Here is a 13,712-nt window from a genome sequence, read left to right as displayed (position 1 = left end):
TTTTTTTTTAAAATGGGACCAGCAACTTCTAATTAGATCTAAAACCTGAAGTTATGGCAAATACTGGGTGAATGCAAAAGAAAAGGAATTATTAGATGTATACAGACAGATGTGTTCCTAATGCAGCACTTGGAGCCCTGTTAAGAATATGTATGACAACACCACCAGCCTGTTTCCTTTAGACTTGTAAAGTGAAATTATGTTGAAAGGCTCCAAAGTGAAATCTGGCCAATCTCCTTGATTATTTGGAGGGAGACAGGAGGGTGGTAGCAATATAAGTTTTCATGTGAAATGTTGAAAGCAGGTCAGTCCCAGTGGGGACTTTGCAGACCTCTGACTATAAAGCTACCCAGACTAAGTATCCTGCAAGGTTTGAATGCGGGGATTTATCTGCACAAGGGATTTGATTCAGATCACAAAAACATCAGTGACTGTTTCAGCCAACTTAAACCAGGTACAGTTTTTTCCAGAGATTAAAATCATTACTAGTCCCTTGCATGTCAGTGATAGCCGGTTTTGCTGATAATGAGTGTTACGAGGATTAAATATCACTGTATCTAAGGAGTTATTAGGTGAAATGAAAATGATGCTTTTTTCAATCACTGTAAAAGTTGGCTCCACCAGTCCTGGCCTGCAGAAGGACTCTCAAAAACAATCTGCTAGGTGTATGCCAGTTTTCACAGCCTTCCATCCCACAGGGACAAGGAATTCAATAGTGCCCTACATTTTTAATGTGTTGCAGCTTTTTTTGTTTTTTACAAGAAATAAGGGGAAAGAATAAAAATGTTTAATTGCTCAGGATTAGCAGAACAGACGGCCTGTGTCCTGACCAGGATAAAATCTGTTTAAAAGACTCTTTCTAGTGGAGTAATTTCCCAGTTTCCTTTTCTGAATGTATTTGTGTAAAAGAATTTTGATTAGCATTTGCCTTTCCAATTTATTGTTAGTCCAAGGAAGCTCCATGTAAAACTGGCATTCGAAGTTAAATGGTGAAAATGGACAGCTAATGTTACAAAAAGCAGTTAAATAGTTACTGGTTTGGATCCCTTAATTGCTGCTTTTTTTTTAATGCACTTAAGGAACCTATCTCCAGCAGACATGAAATCATATGATTTTTGTTGCACTTCTGAAATGTTTTGTAATAATGAGCATGTGACTTATCCAATTTAAAGGAAGTTCATGTCCAGTACACACATGCAAACCTCTTCCTCAGTTAACAAAATGAAGCCAAAGCAAATTGGCAGAGCCTGGAGAAGCAATGTGACTTTTTGTTCTTGCATCACCCTGAGAACATAACCTCAAGTTAATTTTTGTGAAACGTTGTTGCTACTGTTTTCAGGCTTATCTTCCCTTGTGCCAGAAATCTGCAGATTAATGAAGTTCAGCTTGTTGCACTCGTTTAAATTTTTTCTTCTGTGGAAAACAAGGGCATAAACATATGAGGCTGTGCACTTCATATGCTTAAACTGAGAATTTAACAGTTTGGGTAACTGCAGAGAGTGGCGGTATTGAAAACCACAACCTGTTGATTTGGAATATCCACAGCAGCTGGAATTCTCCCTTGCTTGCAGCTGCACATAGAGCAGGAACAAAGGAAATTGAAAAGCTTTCGCATTGCTTCAAAGGAATAGAAAAGCATTTGTTACTCGCTACTGACCCTAAGAGAGAAAAGCCATCTGCATGTAGCTACGTTTTAGCACTTTTCCAGTGCGGTGCCCAACTATTGTGCTATTTACCTGTCCTATATTTAAACCATTCTGAGTTTAGTCCGAGTTCCTGTTTCATTAGCCTCTGTTTATCCATATGTTCGATCTTAGCTGTCTCTCTTTTCTTTTCTTTTTTTCCTTGGTTAAGCTAAAGTTGCATTTACCCACAAGATTGAAATGAGTCATTTGATGTCCTGAGAAAACAAATATAATTTTCCTGTGGTGAGAAAGCAACCATGCTTTCATCTCGGGTTCTCTTGGCTTGCTTTATTCCATCTAAAGGAGAGAGAAAACTCGAGATCAAGCTTTGCTTAACCTTATTTTCCTTGCTCATAGCTGTAGGAAAACTCGAGCCTGTTTTCTAACAAACACTCACACAAAGTCTCATGACTGAACAAGTAAACTACATGACGGCACCGGGGAGGAGTTCCCAGATTATTCTGAAGGCCGCTCAGGAGCGAGGGCTGTCACATGCCGGCGAATGTGTCTGGCATTCATGTGGTGGGGTGAGATGGCAGTGCTGTGCTGAGTCAGGGATCGGGTCGGAGAGCAGGGCCCCCGTCCCGGCTGGCTCTCCGGCTGCAGCGCGGCGACAAGCTCCAGCCTCCCCACCGCACCAGGCGCAGCTGGCCACCGGCTGCGGAGCTCTGCCGGAGCTGGGCAACGCGCCACTCTGCAGGGCCCCGCAGATGCACGGATCGTGTCGTTTTGACCTTGCGGACCGCAGCTTGGGAGCCGCTGACTTGCGAGCGTGATGGTCTGTGCCAAGAGAAGCTGAATTTGCTAAACAAGGGAAGGGGGAAAGCGGGGTTTCGAAGGAACAACGTTATGTTTGAAATCGGGAGAAGTTTGACCTGGTGGGTAAAAGCAAGCTTCTCAAAGCAGCTGGCCTCGTCAGTTCTAATCATTTGAAATGTCTACGGGGCTGTGCACATCACATGTTTCCTATTTAAGAATAAACACGAAAATAAATCAGAATTATTCTTTTCCCAGGGTGCTGGCACAGCTATTGGAGAGCTGCCTCCATATTTTATGGCGAGGGCGGCCCGACTCTCTGGTGCTGAACCTGATGATGAAGAGTACCAGGAATTTGAGGAGATGCTGGAACATGCAGAGACTGCACAAGTAAGAACAGTGCAAAACAACAGAATTAATAAAACACAGAACAACTAGATGGAGTAAATAACCATTCCAATGAAATGGGAATGGGCCAAAAATCGGTTGGTGTGAGTTCACAAGGGACTTCCCAGGGATGGAAAAAGATCCTCCACTGGGTAGAGATACCTCTGGTGATGGGAGGACAAGAATGCAGCTTGTTGAAGCACATACAATAGTGCAGCCAAAGTATTTGCTACAAATACCGCGTTTATTTAAACTTCCAAGAACAGCACAGTAAAGGTAGGGAGAAAGTGGGCTAACAAACCAGTGATAGAGGAGGTGCTGTTCCATAACCATGGTTGTTATAGCTGCATTTAAAGCCTTCCTGGGCCAGGAGATGATTCTCAGTCGGCTCATCCCCTTCAGGTAAGATTTGCCTGCCCTGCCACTAACGCCTTCAGGGGCCAGTGGGTGACCCATTCATCAGCCTGAGGAAACTTATTTTTCGTGATGTGAAAATGCACCCAAACTGCTCTGAATCCCTTTTCGTTGCTCTTGTCATTTATTTTATTGATGGATTAAATACCGCTTATGTTACAGCGTAGTTTGCAACTGATGCTGTACGTCAGTCAGATATTATCGTAGGTAATTTTTCATTCAGGTCAGGAGTTTGCATCCTGTTCACAAGTTAATCATAGTGTTTTACAAGAAATTAAACTTTTTTTCCTCAAACTACTTGCCACTGTATTTCTCTTCTGTATTTTTCCTTCTTACCATGATTTGTCTGCCACTAAGTTGAAACGGGTCATGAGACTGCTATGAAAAAAACAGCAGATGCTATTTACCATGCACTGCTGTCTTTGAACTGTTCTGCCAGGGTATTTTCTTGATATAAATATATACTTTTACTTTTTTTTCTTCCTTCTCTTCAAAAAATGGATGAAGCTTTTCTATGAAAAGAAGGTGGTTTGTCTGGGAATACTGAGTGCAATCTAGTAATTCTAACAGTAAACCCTGTGTTTCCTGAGAGCCTCCCCCTACTAGCAAGTTCCAAAGGGTTTTTCTGCTATTGTAAATAGTAAATTCTTCTATTTCTTTTAAGATGCAGTGGGGGGATCTGCTTTGTCCTTTATTCTATCATCAGTCTTTGCTTTGCAAAATGATCTCTAACTGTATAAAAATCAAGTCGTGTTGAAAAAAAAACCAAAACAAAAAACAACCAAACGAAACCAGTCAAATGCATGACTCGAGAGCTGAAATGCTATCTGTGTTTACTGAAACTCTCCCAGCAAATTATATGCGTGTACAGTTCTGGGAGCAGCCAGAGTTGGTTTCCAGAATGCACAGTAAGATTCTTGGGAAGAAAATTTTTGCTAGAGAGCATTTTGTCAGGACAGGCCAAAATATAGCTAGCTGTATTGAATGCCCTTAGTAAATGAATGGCGTTATGTAATTTATTAAGAAAAATGATGGTGTTATTTACCAGTACTTTTGATTTTATTTTCTTGGCAATTGAATTTGGATTGAAGCATGTTGTTTTGTGGATGGATGGCCAGGAAAAAAAAAAATCCTTTTAAACTCCACTTGTGGTTTGGTTTCTATAAAACTCTTTTAACATGAGGCTTTGACAATCCGATTAAACTGTATTGCACTCATAAAACTGACAATTCAGTTTTTTCCATTTGCTAATATGACTTCCTTTTTACTTTTGGCTTCAATCATGTTTTTGCTAGATGTCTGTGGGAGACAGGCCTGCCTTTTCCTATGACCTTGAGTAAATCCCGATCTTCAGCATAGCTTATCACTCTTTGTTCTGTAATTGCTATTCACGAGCAGTTATGATGTCTATTTTTAAATTGCTCAATAACAATTTTCATTACCTACAGCAGCTTCTCCCACTCTCCCAAGTTGAAGCCTTATGCTTAAGAAAACACAGGGGATGTGACAAGTGTCTTGTGCCATGGAGGCTACTACAAATGTTTGACGTCAAATGACAGGAGCCTGCTTTCAGTATAAAGGTCTCGCTTCATCCTGCCTTTTTGAAAGGCATGAAAATGGGTGTGTTAGATTTTGAAGAATAGCTTCCCCCTCTACTTCTGCTGAGCTGCTATATGCCTACAAGGCAAAGCCAAATGGTTTGACGTTTTTGCCTGCGTGTGTTTTGTTTAGAAAGCTTGTTGCTGCCATTTCTCAAAAACAATGGTAATTTTGAGAAACAGATGAGGATCTTCTATGGTGAGAATAGACTATGAATATAACATCCAGCCTGAAGGATCTGTGAGGGGGAATGTGCTTGGTAGCTTGGCACTTTAAAAAACAACAAAAAAAGGAACCTAAAAGGACTAAACAGCATAAAGGTTTAGTGCCTCGTTCAAAGTTACACAGAGTAAAATACTATTTACTTTAAAGAGTCTGTCGATGGGTTTTTCTGTCATAAACCTCAGATCTAAGTAACCTGTCTCCTTGAGCGAGGTTTTGAGAAAACTCATTAGCCTGCAGACGTGTAAGTCTGCCGTGTACTTTCCATTAGCATCCTTCAGAAAAAGCCCCTCATTTTAAAGGAACACTCACTTCTCCTTCCTGTGCGTCCCTGCGTGTGCACGCCAGGGAGTTAGCCCCAGTTACATAAAGGGAGCGTCAGAGCTTCTCTTGTCTCGTGGCTGCTCTTATTAAAATCGAGCCACTTTGCCCTGGAGAAGGAGTGTGGTTTACAAGCAGGGCTCTTTTTTCTCAGAGCTCCACACAATGCAGAGCCCAGCATGCTATAGGAACAGAGCAATTCGGTCGGATTTGTTAATACTTAAGGCAGTATTTAAAAATTAGGAATGTTTGAAACGGTATCTCAGTTGCTGTTAACTCTCTTCCAGTCAAATTCCAGAGCGAAGGACTTGTTTATCAGAGCTGCCCTTTTAGCCATGGGGAGTATCTCCAGTGCAGCCGTTCAAACCAACCTCTCAATTAGGGGAAGTGAATCTACTATTTAGTGCTGGGGCAGCACATTGGTAATAATACAGTGCAAGCATACTTTTGTAGTTTCATATCTACACGCACATGTGCAGGGACTCTCTTTTGCCCGTTTAATAGTTGCTGATTGTTAAGTATTCTCATCTTTCTCTGTCATGCTGAAACACTTAAAGCTGACGGAGGTTTCTGGTGAAAATGAAGCTTTTAATGCCAGCTTCCCTCAAGGTACTTAGTGATAATGCATAATGCGTGGGCTCTTGCTGTATCTTGGTACTCCTTGCTAGGAGGAAAAAAGTATTAATATCTTTGCTGTATATCTAATCCTTAATGACTGTAAGTGTTTGGATTCATTAAGTGGCATATTTTTAAGAACTAATGATTTACACATTGGGCTTTGCTTCTGTGCAGCATTGCTGCAGCCAAATTTCCATGTAAAAATATTTTCTAGTTGCCTATGTTACTATCAGCCACTGCTGTTTGTTTACTTTCCGAACTGTGTCCTGCCTCTGGAAGAATACAAACTTGAAAAAGGGTTAAATCCATAGAAATGCTGAGATGCAGCAGGACTGGTTTGTAAATGATTGAGTGCCATCTGCACACTGAATGTCAGTTGTTGCTGGGACCTGTTTTTGACTCCACTGAACCTTTACTGGTTGTGGTTTGTCTGGCCATCACATGACTTCTCTGAAAATTCCCCCTCCCCTCCATTTCCAGTAAACTGTTTGAACAGGAGTGACTCAGACTGAAACCAGCTTCCCTGTAACCACAGGGCTTGTTAAAGAATTTGTCAACGTGGACTCAAGAGGGTTTGTATTAAACTAAGCTGCAACTGCTTCGGTTTGCATTGCGTCAGGAGTTCCACCGAACAACTTCCTGCTCGCTTGGAGAGTCGGCTCCTTGTCTGCAAGGAGTTAAACTGATGAACTTTTGCGATAGTGACAGTTAGACACATGTTAAACCCATCTTTCCAGCATTTCTGAAAGGTCTGGTGCCTTGAGCTGGATTGCTTTTCCACATCTTCATGTGGGGTTTCTCTTTGCAGAAGCAGAACAAAGTACGGTACCACACCCAGCCATGGTTACTCCGAGAACCCAGCACTGTGTTCTGACACGACACTGTGACTTAATTCAAATGGAATGATTAGGTTGAACTAATAAGCAAAATGTTACTTAATTAGCAGTGTAAAATAAGACAGCCAAATTAAAAATGGATCTCTCCCGTGATTAAGCTAACAGCTAGTTAGGAACTGATAAGTTCCTGCTTGAAAAGGATTCGCCGGCTGCTGGCTTCTTTAATCAAAAGGTTTTGAGGGTATTCGGTACAAGAAAAAAGAAGTTCAAGCAGACCGCAAGCAGGTTTTTATAAAGCAGTTATCATAAAAATGGAAGTGGTAGAGTCACATACAATAACTGGAAAACCTTGATGACTTTTTTTTTTTTTGCTTTCCCAGAAATAACTTGTTTAAACCCAACATCAAATTCCGTTCATAATTTCTCTTGCTCCGTCTTCCAGTCACCCCCTTTCCTCATCAGCTTCCTCTCTCTATTTATTAATTGTTCCTCCGTACAAGAAGGAGATTGCTGGTGTTCGGTCTAGGCTGCCTGATGGGTGGCCACCAGGAGGCTTGTCTTCACACACTGCATTCCTGAAGTTTGATGCCTGCATTTGTTACTATATGTCGAGGAGGTATCTTACCCCATTTATCTGGGCACGTAATTAAATGGAAATTCAAAACTAATCAAACCTTGAAGCTTCACTTTAGAAACTTCCTATGAATGCTATCGCTTGAGAGTGAGATGGCAAACTGGCAGTGAACTAACAGTAGAGTGTGGTGGGGTTTTTTTCACAGGCAATATAATAAGCCATCAATATACTGAGTAACAGCTTAGTTTTAAATTGTTCTCCAAAATTCCTGACTTGAAACAAGCTTTGGAATGAAAGCTTTAAATAAGGGAACTTGTTATAGAGGAGTTCCTGAGAAAAGAGGTAGCAAAGAGTTAATATAGGCAGAGGGTAGACAATAGGAGCTATGAGTAACAAATGTGTAAGCCACCTCCTTGCTGGATTTCTTTGGACACTGGCGAGAGAATAGGGCAGTCTTGTGCCTGCATTGTTCTATTCATTTGCACACCTGCTTACAGATAAGGAAAAAACAGCAATGAGCATTACATTACCTTTGCTAATGGTAATCTAGAGATGACTTTTTCACATTCTTCTTTGAACGGCTCTTTGTGATAAGGTCTGTTCCCTAAAACTCGTTTACGTGGCCCTCTGTCATTTTAATGTTTAGTGTGTAAATACATAAATCGGAAATTATCGAGCCACTGAAGAAATCTGGATTACTTTGCAATATTTTTGCTCAATATTAGGATATTAGCTCAGAGGAATTTTTTTCAGTAACGAATCTCTAACTTTACAACAGAAATGAACCTTTTCGGAAAGAATGTCACCAAGTTTACTGGAAATCTTACAGGCTGCATTTGCACTGTAGTTGTGGAGAGGCAGTTAGCTGAACTCTGCCATTGGATTTGCATGCCCTGTTCTATGTGTGTCAGGAATGCTCAACACCAGTTTCTAAGGGAAAAATTTGGTCCTAAATACTTGATATTTCACTCCCCTGTATTCTGAGAAAGACCAATAAATGATCAAAAGTTTGGGTCAGATAAGCTGCTTCAAAAATATTTTTTCAGGGAGAGCCTTCAATAACTGATAGAAATTAATTATGGTATCGTAATCAAGAAAATGGCTACTTTCCCCCCCCCCCTGCTCCAGACACTGTTTAGATATCTGTGTTGTACAAGAGTCTGGTATGCAGACCACTTCTCTAAGCTGTCTGGGAACCTCTGCTACTTCTGAGGGAGAACAAGCGAGACGTATGCTTAGCATTGCACATCTGGTGGCTAGGCTGGGCAGGAAGACTTGTGTGTGTAAAAGGATTTGTCAGCTGTGTAAGAAGTTGCTCACTTTTATTCTACAAGTATTTTTCTGTGCATGGGTTTTCTTTCCTAACTTAGAATTAAGTTCTCTGTGGCGGAACAGTGTATTTTTTTTCAGCACTGGTGACTTTGGCTCTGATTTGGCAGAGATTGAAAAGGTGAATCTATTTGTCTGGTTATCAAAAATTGCTTCCTTGATGATGGTGGCTAAAGCAAAGCAATAACTTGCTTCAATCCAGCAATCATGAGCCCTTCCTTAAAATGTCTGGATCTTAAACTGCCCAAAAATAGGACTCGATGATTTGTAATGGATTAAAAGAAATTGACAATATCCTGGAATTGCTTGTCACGCCACTATAACTCGGTCAGCAGACCTGTGGCCACAATAACTAACTGCAGTTGTAGCTTTGAGATAAATGAGCACTCGCTGTGCAGCTGCAATGGTATTTTAGGCAGCCAGCACGTTGGTGGAGGCAATGCCAGCATACGCTTTCAACTGTAGAAGCAAAGGCTGGAGAGGTCAATGGCTGATGTGTGGGAACCAGAGTGATAGGATGTTCTTTTCCTTCATTCTTCTCTCTGTAGGTGGCTGCTAGTATCTCATTGTGGAATCGCAGAAAAAAAATCATCTTGAAAGGGACCTGAAGCAGTTTGTAGGCCAACTTTTTGCTCAGAGCAGTGTCATCTATGAGATCAGCTCAGGTTCCTCAGGGCACTGTCAAGTCTGGTCTTGAAGCCCTCCAGGACTGGAGACTGCACAACCTCTCTGGGTAATCCCTTCCTGCGTGGACTGTCCTGACGGCCTTGCTGCTTCGCTGACATGCCAACCTGACAACTCTCTTCCATGAAATAGATTGCAGGATCTGCTCACTGCCAGATCTCCTACAAGATGTGAATAGAAAGTAGTTCTTTAGCAAGCAAAGAAATACTAAGTTTTATTTCATGCTTTCCTGCACCACTATGAAATTGTAAAGTATCAAAGGGGATGTGTTGCTTCATGCTACTGCACAGACCTGAATTGAGGAGTAGAGGTGGCAGGGGATGTGGTTAAAAGGGGTAGTGCTTAATAGGACAGATTTGATAAGACTGAAAGGACATGCTCCTTCCTCTTCCTTCAGACTGTTTCCTTTAATTGTGTCTTATTCTTTACAGAATTTCTTTATTCTTACACTGTGAAGCAAAAGGACTTTCTACGTCAAAGTCTGAGAGCTTCAGTTCTAGTTGTGGAAAATGCTGGCATTAAGTTTGAGGGTGCCTACTAACTCGTTGAGCTCTATAATAGGTGTTCATTTTGGTATATCACTTCCAAACTTGAGCATGGTGTTGGATTGTAAGTCTAAAATCTTGAAACTAAAGCTCCTGAGATGGAGTTTATTATGAAGAAGCATTTGCTAGTTCTTCCCCGAAGGTCTAGAGGAGAGGGAGAAGTGAGGGAAATAAAATGTTCTTACCATGGTGCAGTTGGTTAATGAAGTGAAGACAATACCTAGAAGTTCCTAAAGCTAATGGTCTGTTTAATCCAGAGCTGGTTGGGTTCCTTCCTTTGTGTTAATGGGAGGTCTTACTTGCCATATAATGGATCCATTACTCTGAAGTTTCACACTTTTACTCCAAGACAGGTTAAAATTAAATGACCAAGGAAAGCAAAGCTTGCTGTTAGAATGAATGCTTCAGTCTGTTACACTCTGCTCCTCTACAACTTGCAAAGCATTCAGCTCTGCATAGGGCTTGCTCTATGGCTTCTTGGGTCTTTCTTTTCTAACATCAGTTTTAAAATCTGATTATAAGGACAATCGGTTTAACTGTATTTTCTATGGAAAAACTTCAATTTTTCTGGCACAAGAACTAATTGTAGTTACTCATATGTCTGAGTTTACAAAGTCCCAAAGATGAGCATCTTTCTGATTATCTTTGTGGATTGCAGCATCACCCCTTAACACGCAACCAACCTCAAGAATTTGAGCACAAACAGATGTGGAAATAAATCTGCATTTCTCTCAACAGTCGATATTCAGTATTCTTGTCCTAGGAAAGGCTAGTAGAAGAATTCACCTGTATATTTGATTTCTTGTTGACTTGAGATTTGTATGTAGTACCTACTGTATGCTCATCCTTGCCTACAAATATTCTAAATAATGGTTTGAAGTCTTACTAGCTTTAAGTCCTCAGATCTCTGACATAGTCTAATTAATGAGGTTTTGTAGGTACTGCTCTCTTGTCTTTCCACAGTTCTTTGGTAAAGCCTGTGAAGTCAAGGGCCCTGTTTCATTGCTGTTCAGTCTTCTTCATATTGTAGTTTCTAAAACGGTGTTTGCATTTGCAACATGGACGTATTTTTCTCTTGTAACTTTTCCATGATTGCCCTATTCCTCTTCCAGAAGTTAATGTCTCAGAAAACCCAGACTTCTTGTGAAGTGAAATTTACTTCCTTCCCAAGCTTAGAATTTGACCCAGTCCTCTTAATCTGGAATGTCTGTCCTATGCCTATCGTATGTAAATACCTTTTATCAAACTTCAGTGCTTGCTTAGATCTGCCACCTTCCCTTAGCTGCTTTCAGTAATCCTTGAAAGCTTTTTTTAACTTTGTCTTTTGACAGCCCAGTTTCCAAGACAGGGCCTTTCTTTCCCAGAGTTTTGAGTGAGAAGTAAGTTTAAACCTTACCTCTCACACCCTCTTCTCTCGAGGCACCAAGATGGAAATATCCCCTTTTAGTTTGCCCCTTGTTTGTATTAAGCTGGAAGTATTTTTGAGAAAGCCAGAACAGAGATGCAGGGCCACAGCCCTTTCCATGCACGTTTAGATGTTGAGAGTCATCGCAGCTGATGGAGTGGGAGATCAGTGCCACCATGAACCACTATCAAAATATTCTTGCTGGCAACCTACTGGAACCTTACTCATGAGATCTGTTACCTTTGATGTCTTGCAAGAGAGGTATGAAATGGTTTTGTTGGTCACTGAGTAATGAATTATTTGCAGGGATAGGCAATGACTATCAACTGTATCTTGATCTCTGTTCTCCTCATCGTAACTCCGGGTTACTGTGTGGATCATTAAATGTCATTGCTGATCTACTGCTTTCTTAGCATGGATGTATGTTGTAACCTCGCAGCCTGTAGGTAGCTATCCGACTTCTTTAAAACTGCTCTTCTGCAGTTAATACGTTATTTCAATGAGTTAATAATTCTTCCCAGTCCTCTGAAATTCTAGAATTCATTGCCTAACCACAAATGGTCATTCTCCCATAAGTTGTGTTTGATTCTATTGTGTTGTAATAGAAAGCCAGAAGAAACAAAATATTGTGCAGCTCATTTTTAACATAACTCAGATTTTTACATAAAAAGGAGCACTGTCTTTGTAGGCAGCTTTTTAAATGTTAAGGAATTTATAATTTTAATAATCTAGGATGGTAGCTTCATACATCATCTTCAATCTTTGGAAAAAAAATGTTCTCTTGAGATTATTATCTGGATAAGTAAATGTTTCTAGTAAGAAACTATTATAACAATAGTATAAATTATACTCAAATCTTGAAGGATTGTCCACTTCTTCGTCACATGCAAGTTACACATTCGCCTCAGGGGAGTCTGCAGGCACTAGGATGAATACTTACCTCTACAGCAACCGTAGTATTCTCCTTGTTTGTAGAGGACCATCAAGGTGCCACACATTCACTTCAGATCCCTGTTTATGTCTTTGTATTTTTTTAATGTTCATTCATGATCCTGTTTTTATTAGAGTAACAAATCCTGCATAACGCCTCCCAAGCCTTCCAGAAATTTATTTTTGAACTTCTTAAGGCTACCATCTGCTAGGTAATTATTATCTTGCTTGAGCGATTGCATTAATAATCACATCACTGACTTTCCCCTGATCCTACATTAAGGCACTGTCTGTTCTTACTAGTAGAGAATGCATAGATTATGAACTTAAGATTGAATTTAGTCTCATATATTCCTTCCCTTCTTTACTGGCCTTCCTCTTTGTGCTGTATCCACCAATATTACCAATATATTTGTAAAGCGCGTGACGTATTTACAGGAAAAAAAAAATTGTGATAGAAGAAAAGTTTCTCTGGGTCTCAAATCATTCGAACTGTGGATCATATCTTTCAGAGATGGACAACTATCATCCCTGCTGCGTGCAAGGAAGAGTGGGTTTGTGATAGGGAGTCATAGTTTTCTTGATGCTCCTAAAAACTGATTGCAACTTCATGTTAGAAAACAAATTGTTATATTACATAATCGTTATAGGCCCATCTGCGCAGTCTTTCAAGAAAATATCTTCTGTCGAAGACTTATGGGTTGTTTCTCTAAGGACTGTGGGATTCAATCCAATGCTGGTTATTCAGAACTCCTTGGTAACTATCAACTAGTTACTTGCTATGGATCCATCAACAATCTCTGCTTTTAGAGATTAAGAAAAAAGAGGCTTCACAATTTCAATGAGAACAATAAATTGAGACCATTCTGTTTTCTGATAATAAATCAGTGTTACAGAAGGAAAAGAGTAAAAATTTATTTTTTTTATTATTATTTTTTTTTCTTGAGCTTGTTAACTAAATCTAGTTAGATGTTCTTCGCTCAAATACAGAAGAGCTTGTGCAACTTTACAATGAAGGAGAAAGAAGAAGTAGAGATTAAATTATAAATGGAAACAAAATAAAACAGAGGGATGGGATGAAGGCTTGTAGTTAAGACAAAATTGTCCATTCACTCTTTCAAGAAGGAGGGCTTTTTTGTAGGGTTAAACGGTCCATGTTAAGTTAGACTCAAAGCTGTACTGTAACGCATATTTAAAGGAGGAACATTGTGGTAAGTCTTAGTTAGCAGCAAAACATGTCATTTCTCTTTACTATCCCTTTAGGTTTGGAGGTTTGGGAGGGTTTTTCGCTTTTGCAACATGTAGTAATGAAATGCTGGTATCAATAAAATGTGCCATTTTACCGAAGGCAGATATGAAGCAAGCTTCCTCAAGCCGCCAGCCGAGGCTTGTGAATCAGTATTTCAG

At 40.2% G+C, this 13,712-nt stretch overlaps 1 protein-coding gene across 3 annotated transcripts in view; it reads left to right on the top strand.

Moving 5' to 3' along the window:
• The window catches only part of VMP1 (vacuole membrane protein 1), a 71,571-nt gene that overhangs the window by 31,753 nt on the left and 26,106 nt on the right, over positions 1–13,712 (top strand). For all 3 annotated transcript variants that reach the window (XM_052803377.1, XM_052803378.1, XM_052803379.1), the window contains one exon: positions 2,700–2,831. In XM_052803377.1, coding sequence (XP_052659337.1) covers positions 2,700–2,831 — 132 coding nt within the window. The remainder of the gene's footprint in view (positions 1–2,699; positions 2,832–13,712) is intronic.

Source organism: Harpia harpyja, chromosome 12, assembly GCF_026419915.1.
Source record: "Harpia harpyja isolate bHarHar1 chromosome 12, bHarHar1 primary haplotype, whole genome shotgun sequence".
In the NCBI taxonomy this organism is placed as follows: Eukaryota; Metazoa; Chordata; class Aves; order Accipitriformes; family Accipitridae; genus Harpia; species Harpia harpyja.
Note: the sequence above shows the minus strand (reverse complement) of the source record. Positions and strands in the feature narration are given on the sequence as shown.